The 11,443-nt window shown below is 37.8% G+C and overlaps 1 protein-coding gene across 1 annotated transcript; it reads right to left on the bottom strand.

The window, feature by feature from the left end:
• Positions 1 to 2,641: 2,641 nt before the first annotated feature.
• Positions 2,642 to 7,039, bottom strand: LOC149826878 (uncharacterized). The gene is made up of 2 exons (XM_090019013.1): positions 6,930 to 7,039; positions 2,642 to 5,366 (listed from the first exon to the last, which is right to left on the bottom strand). Exon 2 carries the CDS (start codon positions 5,113 to 5,115, stop codon positions 3,148 to 3,150), a length of 1,968 nt encoding a protein of 655 aa, XP_089875139.1. The 5' UTR covers positions 5,116 to 5,366; positions 6,930 to 7,039; the 3' UTR covers positions 2,642 to 3,147.
• Positions 7,040 to 11,443: the final 4,404 nt, after the last annotated feature.

Genomic DNA, 11,443 nt, shown 5'->3' with positions numbered 1-11,443 from the left:
GGCTTCAGACCCGGGTCTAATCGGGTCAACTATAAGAAAAACCATACCCGGACCTGATAAGAACTACATGAACCGGACCCAGACTATACCCAGTAAAACCATGTTTTTTTTATTTTTACATTGAAAAATTACGAGTCTTAATCGAAACTCAGCTCAGGTTCGGGTCTGGTATAAAATTTTACAAACTATACACAGGTCCATGTATTAATCGGACCTTCAAGTCTGAACCCGGGTCTTAATCAGGTCTTCTTATTTATCACCATATAGGGTCCAGGTAAACCCTTGACACCCTTAGTTGAGTGTAGGTGTCAACAGGTCAGGTTTCGTTTGGACTAATTAGGTGGCACCAAACCCATATTTGATTTAAGATTTTGGTAACGGATCCAATCTAACCTACCATACCAGACCTTATAAGGATTAATGAACCATACCCGGTAAAATAATATATTTTATATTTTTTACACTGGAAAAAAAATATTATTGGGTCAGAACTCAGGTCGGGCTCAGGTTTTATAAACCGTACCCGGCTCAATGTATTAATCAGATCCTTTGAATTTAAGCTGGATTCTAATAGGACCATCTTGGTTATCACCAAACCTTGACACTATATGGTTTGGTACGGGTCGGGTATGGGTGTAACCTGACCCATTGACACCCCTAGTTGTGAGTGAGCTATAAAGGAGACCATGACAAATATCGTCAGATTGTTTAAAGGATCGTTAAAACCTCGAGATCTTCCCTATTTAAACGATCCAAAATATCGAAATATTCTGAAAATATCACGGTATTTTTCTTAAAACAGTATTGCTTATATCTTTATACAAGTTGCTATTTTATTCTTTTTATGCATATTATTTATTCGAGCCAATATTTTTCTGATAAAAATGCAAAGTACATAATAAAAATTTTATTTCTCTCATAAGATATTAACTGTGGTTAGCTTTTGTCCCAATTCAGCTGTTGAATGCACATTTAGAAACGATATCTCAAGAAATCTGGTTTTTTTATGTTTTTATCTGCAAAATATCGAATGAACTGAATAGATTGAAGAAAAATGGGAAAGGTAAAGGAATAGAAATGAAATATTGAAAAAAGAAGAAAATTAATCCTAAAACATAGTTGAGAAAAACTTAGGTCACGACATTTTCAGAAAGAAAATATACTGTGATACTTATAAAATATGGAGATGTTTTTATCGTTTTTAGATGGTCAACAAATATCACGATATTTCTGAAAATATCACAATATTTTGTCATCCTAGTTGGATGTCAGTGCACGGGTCCGGGTTAGATATCCAATAGTTAGTCGGATTTGGTGAGAAATGATCCTTTTATCCTTCCGGGTCCGATAGAGTGATGGCAGCCAGTGGAGCAGAATGGACTTTGGCAATTGAAGGTTGGGTTTGGATGTTCTTTGTCCTTCTGAATTCAACTAAATATATTATTGAAATCCAATGTGTACTGATTCAGTAAGCACTCGAGTCCATGTAAGGAAGATCCAAAAAAATGTTGATCCGAAAAAAGCGGCTTCCGGATCAGAGACCAATCAAACATTTGAAAAAAGATATGAAAATTGTCCAAGTTCGGTGGAGTTCCGAGACCAATCATCTTACTTGTCAATTTAGTTATGGTCAAGGTGAGGAAAATGATTGCTATATCTGCTTATATGAGGCTTGGCCAATATCCAGATCCGAACTTGAACTCGCTTCGTGGATTATACAGAGGTGCATGTTTGTATGTTAGATGCCATTGATAGAAGCAGACTTCTTTTCTTTTTATGGTAGAGTTGGAGGATGCCCAGATGGGATTTGAACCTAACACCTCTCAGCTATCATAGTGCAACCCAAGGATGCAAATGAGTTGGATCCAGGATAAGGGTTTTGCCATTTTTAGCCGTTCCAAGTCCAATTAAGATCCGAAACCCCATGTATTTAGCAGCTCCAGATCGGAACCATTTGAGTCCTGCAACCTAACCAGACAGATATCTCATTCTACTCTCAAAGCAATCAAAATTCTTGACTCGGACAAGATTATTCTTGCTTATCAGGATAAAATCCCACTAAGCCAACAACAGTCTGGCTCACGAAATATCCAAGTCCAGTGAGCAACAAGGGAGTTTTCTTTTATATTTACATGAAGAAACCGCCCCCAGGATCAGAAACCTAGCTACTTAAAACTCCATGGACTTACCACTTACCCCCAAGCAAGTTTAATTCATGATATTAAAAGTATATCATGCAAAAATTAGAAGGATATATGCTAGAAGAAGCCAACTTCAACCAATTTGTACAGAGATAAACAAAAGATGGTTCTCATTTAAGGGTCACCCATTTTATACGTGAAAATGAGGGTTTACTTATGAAACCCCATTTTCTTATGTAGGTGAAACAAACATGCCAACTCCATTTTCATATGGAGCCCATAGTCAACAAAGATTTTTTTTCACATTGACCATGCATTTAATACAAAAATTTATTCGCCCAAGCACGGAATGGCCTTTCCCATCATGGGATGTCTTTCTGATTCTTATTGGTGGGAACCAAACAAACGAAGCCTTGAGATGAAAATGCAGCACATCAATGTAACAGAAGCAAAATTCAGACAAGAAAATCAAAAAAGTGAAAACAGTAAAAGATGTTCAATAGTTTTACAAGATGAATTTATATTGATTAAGAATGTATACGCCATAACTTTCAGGGCAAAAATGGTTCTTCATAGCCCACAGATCACTAACGCTTATACAATAAAATGAAATGTCATATATAACTAGATGAATCTTGCATTTATAATGTTTCAATTCATCAACCACCATTTTACGCAATCATCAATGAAATTACCAGCCCAACTTCGTGGACGAATTACCAAAGAACATAGACACCACAACAGCTGATGATAGAAAAGAACACCCACCTCCAAAATTCAACTCCATCAATGCACAAAGAAACTCCATTATATGAGTTTCCAATCCGGTGATGCAACAAGTTTCAAAAAAAAGTAAGCCATAAACTAACAAAAATACACTTCTCCAACTCCAAAATTGTGCTCTCTGCCTAAAGTATCCGAGTATCACCAAAAAAGAATCCACCCTAATAAGCAGAACAACCATCCTTTCCAAGCTGTGATTCGACTCCAGGCAATGTTGGTCTAATCACTCTGCATTTTTCCTACTCCGAAAGCTCTCTTTCATGATTATAAACTTCTTTTTACATTGATTCACTGTCTTACCAGGAACAGAAGCTGCAACCCGTTCCCAACGCTGGTTAGTTTCTTTAGAGAATGTCTTGAGAGACTGAATGAGTGCCCTTTCCTGAGTAGCTGACCACACATCTTGTTCATTAGTAACATCATTCGTAACACCAACTTCTACACTCTGAGAACTCTTGTCACCATTCGATGATTGTTTAAGACCAACATTTGAAGTTTCCATATGTGATGCACTATTTTCAGTTTTAACAGGCACAGAATCAGACTCATCTCTAGTTGTTAAGGGTGATGCAATGGACTGTGCGGGTTTCCTCTTCTCCAGAAATGACTCGAAAACCTTTGCAGAGTCGGGCTTCTGGATAAGGACCGTCTTTGTGGCCTTCAGAATCTCTTCCACCGATCTACCAGAACCCATATATTCAGATATAACTTCCCACCTCCGTGATGTTCCTTTTGGATATTTCTGCATCCCCTTTCTCAACAGCTCAACCTCATCTCTGCTCCAAGGTTTCTCTCTCTTCTCATAGTTGCTTGGCGGTCTATCAGGTATAACTGGTGGAATAGCCCCATTACCAACTGGATCAGACCCAACAGAACCATTCTCCTGTGATTTGTTACCATCACGTGCCTTATCTCCTTGCAATGCATCTCTGACTAGTTTCGCTTGATCGATGCCAACCTTTTGCTCAAATTCATCACAGAGGTGCCTCAACTGATCTGTCTCAAGCGACATGCACAAGCTTTCAATATCGCTCTCTGACAAACCAAGCAAGTTTTTGGATAAAACTGGCGCTGCAAGCGTTCGCAAGCGAGTCCTCTCTTTCCGCAATAGCTTTTTCTCTTTTTCCTTTTGCTTTTTCTGATTTAATGCAGCTTCAGCTGCTCTTCTTTCATCCTCCTCTTTCCTTTGCTTTTCCTCCTCAGCAAGCCTTGCAACCTCTTCCTCCTGCAACTTCCTAGCCAGAATCTTGGCCTCCTTTTTCCTTTGCTTTTCTGCTTTTTCCTCTTCCTTCCTCCTGAGTATTCGGGGATCCCTCTTATAAGCATTGTCAACAAGTGTTCTTATGCGTGCATATTCTTCCTTTCTAGCCTTCTCAGTGAGTTTAGCATTCTGCCTCTCCATCCATCTTTTATGGTCTCGGGACTCAGCTTGCTCCAAATCAAATTCATCTGCATGTGGATACTCCCTCCAACTCTTGAAGCCATACCAAAAGTCATAAAACTTATCAACCTCGTTCAGTGGTGTACCATCTTCACCTAGAGGCGGAACTGGCTGAACAACAGACCACCGTGCATTCCTCATAAAAACTGGACCATATATCTTAAAGAAGTCTGATGATGCACAGTCAGAGGGAATTTCATCATCAAATTCATCTGTGGAATCATAAATACGCCTCTTGACTGGATCAATCAGAACCTCATAAGCTTCCTGAATAGCCTTGAAATGATTTTCTATCTCATCTTTTTTCGCTTGCTTTGCAGTTTCAGTTTCCTCAGCGAGAAGAAGAGCAGCCTGTTTGTCCGGGTGATACTTCAAAGCAGTCTCACGGTAACTCTTGCGTATCTGATCTTCAGTTGCTAGAAATCGCAGATGACTCAGACCCAAGAGAGCATAATGATCTTGCTGCTCGCCGTCAGCACCAGATTTTTTCTTACCTTTACTGCTATAAAATTCTGCATAAGGTGTACGATCTTGAGCTTTGCCATCCAACAAACTCGGGTCATCAGTATCTGCTTCTTCAATTTTGAAGAAACCAAGCATTTTAAGTGCAGCAAAATGAAAAGAATGACCTGCTGGTTCAAATTTTATAGCCTTTGCAGGCAGACAATTTGAACAAACATATATAGGCTGCCCATCCACAAGATCTGCAGAGTAGCAAATTGCACGGAAATTTCTATGACGAGTGTCCATTATACCCACGCGTAATCTTCAATTTTACCCAATAAATCAAAGTCTATAGTTAATCCAAATTCCTAAAGTTCTTTGTGTCCAAGTTCCACTACAAATCTGCTTCAAAGTGAATCACTAAGATGTGGTAGAGTTCAGAACTGATTCAAACACATAAAAAAAAAGCCCAACAACGATGATCTTCAATTCTTTCAGACAGACCGATGAACAAACTCAATGAAGAGACACGGAGGCTTTAAGATGATGTACACACTCTGCCGCAGGTAAATACAAGTTAGATCTTGGCAACATGATAATGCAAAACATCTGACCTTAGTAACAAATTACATCAATTCAAATACAAGTTAAATCTTGGGAACATGATATTACAAAGTACAAACCATCTAAACTTAGTAAAAGTTGCATCAAAGTTTCATATCACTTGAGAAAAGAGCTGCCAAGAAAAAGGTGGGCAGGGGTTTGGTGTATGAGAGCAATTGAACAGAGAAATGTTACAATGTTATACTCAAAAACGCAAAATTGCTAACCAAGAAATCATAGAAACGAGAATTTCTAAACAGATTTCACAATCAGACCAGCTTTTCACCAACTCAACACAAGCAACAAGCCAAAGGAAAACTGAGAATACCAAGACCGCAAGACAAAATCAGGAATTCCATTTATATCCAGTTGGACAACAAAAAACCAAGAAGCCAAATCAACATCCTGATTTTAATTTCCTAAAACCAGATTCAAATAACTAAACCGAAATTCAGTTGACAACCTACCGAATTCTCAATCTCATATTTTATGACAACGCAACATGCAACAAATCTAAAACCCTCAGAAACTAGAACATAAACTTTATCTAGCGCACCGCCAAAATCATGAAAATCTAAACCTTGTGCCGACCCTGAGAACCTATAGCCCAGCTAAAGTTTGAAATTATTACTACAAATCCAGTTCGCAAGACAGTAGTTCTTACTGTCGTACCATTTTATCAAAACCATAGTCACCAACAGCCTAGCAACCTAAAACCCAAAATCTCTCAAGTGAATTTTTCCTGTGAATCCTAAAATCATCAAATAACCACTCCCATGGCACCACCCAAACCCATGAAACCGTAAACTTAGTGGTCTGCATCTAAAAAGAGCTCCACTTAGTTCATAATCCCAAAACCAGAGCTGGCGTAGCCACTCCTTCCATTTCCCACCAAGTACAACCAACCGACCAACCAGAAAGAACCCAACAAACTCAAAACCCTAAAACCCCACATCTGACAGATCCCCTCAATCCTCAAGTAAGAATTCGAATCCAGGGCTATTGTTGGCCACATCCAAAACCCTAAAACACTAAAAACCTAACCAAACTTCAGCTGGCGCATAACTCATCAAATTCCCACTGCAACCCAACCTCACGTTTTCATCAAAAACCAAACCCCAACTTATCCATATGAATGCACACACAAACACAACCCAGGGACCGCAAAGAAAATTAACAAATTCGATATGGGAGCGCGACCCTAAAGTGAAAATACTCGCCACCAAAAATCCTCAGGCCCAATAACATAAAATGTAGCCGATATCGTAACCATAGAAACAACAACAACAACAACAACAGATACCCAAAACTACAACAACAAAAGGGGGAAAAAGTGCAATAGGTGTCTTAAAACCAAAACAAAATCAACGAGATTGGATAAAATACAATACATATAATGCAAGAAGAACGTAAACTGCATAAACCCAAGAAAGTAGCCGCAGGAACAGCAAATTTGTTAAACGAATAACCATTTAGTATTCATCACAGAGAGAGAGAGAGACAGACAGACAGAGAACCTGCACAGATGCAAATGGGCAATAAGGCAAACGGAGAAGAAGAACCCGATGGATGGTAACACGAGGGAGGGAGAGAGAGAGAGAGAGGTACGAGTGTTTCTCTCTCTCACACTCCTTTTGTTGCTTTTTCCCCTCTTATTTTCATCTTTCTGTGGCGGCGTAGAAATACAATAATAATAATAATAAAGAGAAACGGGTCGGGTTACGTTTGACCTGAAAGATATCCGAATTTTGAAAAGTGGGTCCGATTCAAGATGCGCTGGAAATGGACAAAATTTGCTTTTAATCCCTGTCACGGCTATTGTTAATATTTTAAGAATGTTGTGATTTTAACGTGATATTTTCAAAGTTACAGAACACTGTAAAAAATGATATTTTCACTTATTTTAAAATATCATGATTTTACTACGATATTAAAACAATAAAAACTGCTCACAAGAGCTTCACTCATCTGGTAGGGACTTATAGATCTCAACAAGTTGACAAGACGTCAAAAGTTCAAAAACTGTACAGGTAGTGTACCTTGCCCCAAGGTCAAAACTGGGGTGTACTCGAGGGCAGGCAGGACTTCAAAGGCTTTTACCAACCGAAGGCCAGCGTGCAGCTGGTGATTGGGTTTTTTTCTGAATTATTTAAAAATAATAAAAACATTTTTTTAATATTTTATATTATTTACATTATATGTATAACTTATTTTAATATTTATCCGTAATTATAAGATTTTAAACCCAGAAATTTCAAAAATATCATGAGGTTTTCCCTTTCCTGAGATTTTCCTTAAAACGAGATTCCTGACACTAGTTTTGTGATGAATATGTAAATGATGTGGGGTTAAGGATTAAGATGCATACTATCCACATCCAAAACTCCATGTTAGATCCGGTTCAAACCCGCAGGAACTCGGTGCGGTTTGTGCCCATACCTTCAAAGCGCACCCTTGTTTTTCTATCACAAGGGGTGAACTTCAGATCAGCAACTGGATGGGCCAATATTGGGCCACGTCAAATAAAGGATAAGATCCAATAAGACCTGGGCCAAAACTTGACAGGTTTATTATCTTCTCGGGTCCACACTAACCGATAATTTTAAAAATAAATAATAACATATTCATATAAATCATAGTTTAAAAACTCATCAGGTCAATCCATTGACTCAGTTGACTCAGCCTGGATTGCCAGTCACTGGGTCAAAAACTAGTATAAGCTCGTTTTGTACAAAACTCAGGCATATATGCATGACTCACCCAAAACTCAGCGAGTCATGCATATATAATATATTATATATATATATAAATATATGGTCGTACATATATTAATAAAATTATACATTAAATATATTATAAAAATATCATATAATGCATATTATATATAATATATTGATAAAATACTGTAAATTATACATTATATATACATATATTTATATATTAAAATATATAGTTCATTACCCGGCCGAGTCTCCATGATATAAAGAATATTTTAGCACAGATTTTGTTTGATATGGACTCGACCGACCCATTTACCCTATTTAATGGATCGAATACAAAGTCTTGGGCCCCAACTTTGACCCAGTCTGATAAGAATTGGGTTTAATCCTGACTCGTTCGTTATGGCCCAGAACAAGTCTTGCAAAATGGCCTGGCGGGCTATTGCTTGTTGAAGACAGGTCGGGTTGGGTCTGCACTCCCTGCTCTCATGTAGGAATGCAAAACAAGTGGGACACAGGTGGGTCCAGTCCCGATATACAACTCACTGTCGCGGGTTGTAATTCGGGAATCAGGATCCTGGAAATGACCAGATGGCTGGATCTGGACCAGGCTGTATCTGAGCATAAATACATGGTTTAACCTAAAGAGGCATATCATAGTTGCTTTCTATTCCCTGTTTTATTGTTGACTAAAAAAGGGTATTTTTAAATCCAGATTGAACACTTCGGATTTCACATATGGTCGCGATCTAAATGCATTCTTTGATTGGATCCTTCAAGAGCAACAAGATCTCAGAGCATCAAAAAGTCCTCTAAGTCACTATTGCATTCAGTGAGATGGTGCTAGATGTCAACTGTGAGAACAGAGAAATGAACAAAGATCCAATATAGATTGAGATAAATCTGAGTTAGTCTGATATGATATCCAAACCAAACTGATTTGATGGGCATATTGCCCTTGGTACTCACCGTTCAATCCATTTTCATCCTCAATTCAGATATTGGTGTTCTGAATTTGAAGGATGTAATGAAACAGTTAGGAGGCATTACTGGATTCAACTTAATGGGATATTGGCTAATTGGATTCGGAGTCAGGTGCAACGTAATTGCACAAAAATAAAAAATGGTGACCCCCCTTGGCAAATAACACGTGTCTGAGTTTTGTTGAATCTCTGAGGCCCACATGTTTGTCACCCTCATAGTCATTGGGGCCATGAAAGTGCCAGTATCTATGGTGAATGCATGCACAAGAGTCCATGACTTAGATAAGCATAATGATGACTGAAGGGACTGGGAAAGTTTATGACAGCATGAAAGAGGCTCGCTTCTGGTAAGAAATAGGACATCTTTTCTACCAAGGGTGAACCAAACATGTCTAAGAGAAACATACGGTGGGACTCGCATAATAAATGGAAAAACAAAAAAAACACTTTCCTGTCAAGATGGGTTTATACCTCTGCCCAGTTCCCTCCAAAATGGATCTTTTTGAAAGGAAAGAGGCCACACATTTGCTTTGGTCACAAGTGGAATAAGCCATCACATTTGAGAAAGTTGATCACAAAGAAAATTGGTCACAAGGTCAGCCTTGTGATCAACTTCTTCAAGTTTCAAGGAGTGTTCTTAAGTGAGAATCACAATCACAACTTGCATTTTCTAATGGTTGTAAAAACTTGAGAAAGAGTTGTAATGTGATTTGCATTCACGCAATCTTTAAAAAATCTAAATATTAGCATGTTCATCCCAACATGTGCAAAGCCTGCTTTTGTGGCCTCAAGCTTTCTATACGAGGCACTTGGAATTTCAAGAGTGTTTCGGGTACTGGAAAAGCTTATGACATTTAACAGAGACTGTAAGCTATTTCTTTAGCCTATTAACATACTCATTCATCTCTAAAGCAAGGTTTTTGGAAGGTGAAATCTAAGTATAAAAAATGATGTGTTTTTCTAAATACTCCTGCAAATAGCCAACTTTGTTAGAACCTTTTGTACCTTTGCATGTGAAAAACTCACAAAATCCTTGTGACATATCACTCCTCTCGTCAGGTATCAAAACTCCCACTTAAAAAGAGGTTCCTGTGTTTTTTTTTTAACATCACAAAGTTCGCATATTAATATTTGTAAACATTTGTTTAAGCCCAAACCTCAAAACTTCACAAATGCCTACTTAAGTGCACCTATATGATACAAAAATTGCATAAAAAAATATGTGAACTTCTTGTTATACTGAACCCTCGTAACCTCGCAAATATTTTACTTAATCCACACATACTTCACGACGTTTGCATAAAAATATATGTAAAGTTAATCTGAACATCCTCATACATAAGTGGCCGCTACAGTACCACATGTTCAACAAAGTCAACTTGTTAAGGAGCCCAATGGTTTCATCAACCTTAACCAAACTGAAACAGCCATCGAGGATGAGCTCTTCTAATGATTCCATGTCTCCAATTGGTTCTGGCAAAGCAAGCAAACTTGAGCAGTCTTGAAGTCTGAGGCTCTTAAGAGAACTCAACCGACAAAGACTATTAGGTAGTTCTAGTAGGGACCTACAATTTTTTGAATGAAATAAACATGCTCATACATTATATTCATTCCATTCATTTAAAAAAATAAATATTTTCAGAAATTACATTCATTCATTCAAAATTAACGTTACAATCATTCATTCAAAATTGAATATGTCGATACATTGCATTTATTTTATTTATTCAAAAAATGAACTTGCTCAAGATCAATAGACCAGGATCTATATCATTGGCCTTCTTTGCGAGCAACTACTAACTGATCAACTGGAATTGCTAGTCATCCATCACTTTCCTATCTCACCCATACCATATGATCAAAGTCTGACTGCCCAGACGTATTGCATAGATTCATAAACCAGGATCAACATTGTTGGCCTTCCTTGCAAGCAACTACAACTACTCACTAATTAACTAATCGATAGTCATTCATTATTTTTTTATCTCACTCGTACCATATGATCGAACTCTGACTTCTCAAGAATTAAGAGTGGCAACATAAATTTAGTTTAAGGTCGTTGTGCACGTAGAACAAAATATAATATATAAACAGGTACTTGCATGAAGTTTAATTATTAGTTTCTGCCCAAGTAATGCATATACAGACAAACGGAGTGATATATCGCGCAAACTTCATAAGTTTCACACATGCACAGGGTAAAAAAGTTCTAACGAAGTTGGCTATTGCAATTTTGGTCATCATACAGATTTTGGCAAATTGCGGGGGTTTTAAGAAAAACGCGTCACCATCATTTTCCAAAATTTAAACAATTAGCCAATGCCTTAG

This window comes from Nuphar pumila, chromosome 10, assembly GCF_984573655.1.
Source record: "Nuphar pumila chromosome 10, dmNupPumi1.hap1.1, whole genome shotgun sequence".
NCBI lineage: Eukaryota > Viridiplantae > Streptophyta > Magnoliopsida > Nymphaeales > Nymphaeaceae > Nuphar > Nuphar pumila.
The sequence above is the reverse complement of the archived record's forward strand: the minus strand, read 5'-3'. Positions and strand labels throughout refer to the sequence as shown.

Bases quoted from the DNA above. Each gene is read 5' to 3' on its own strand.
- LOC149826878 (XM_090019013.1), bottom strand. From the start codon at position 5,115: ATGGACACTCGTCATAGAAATTTCCGTGCAATTTGCTACTCTGCAGAT.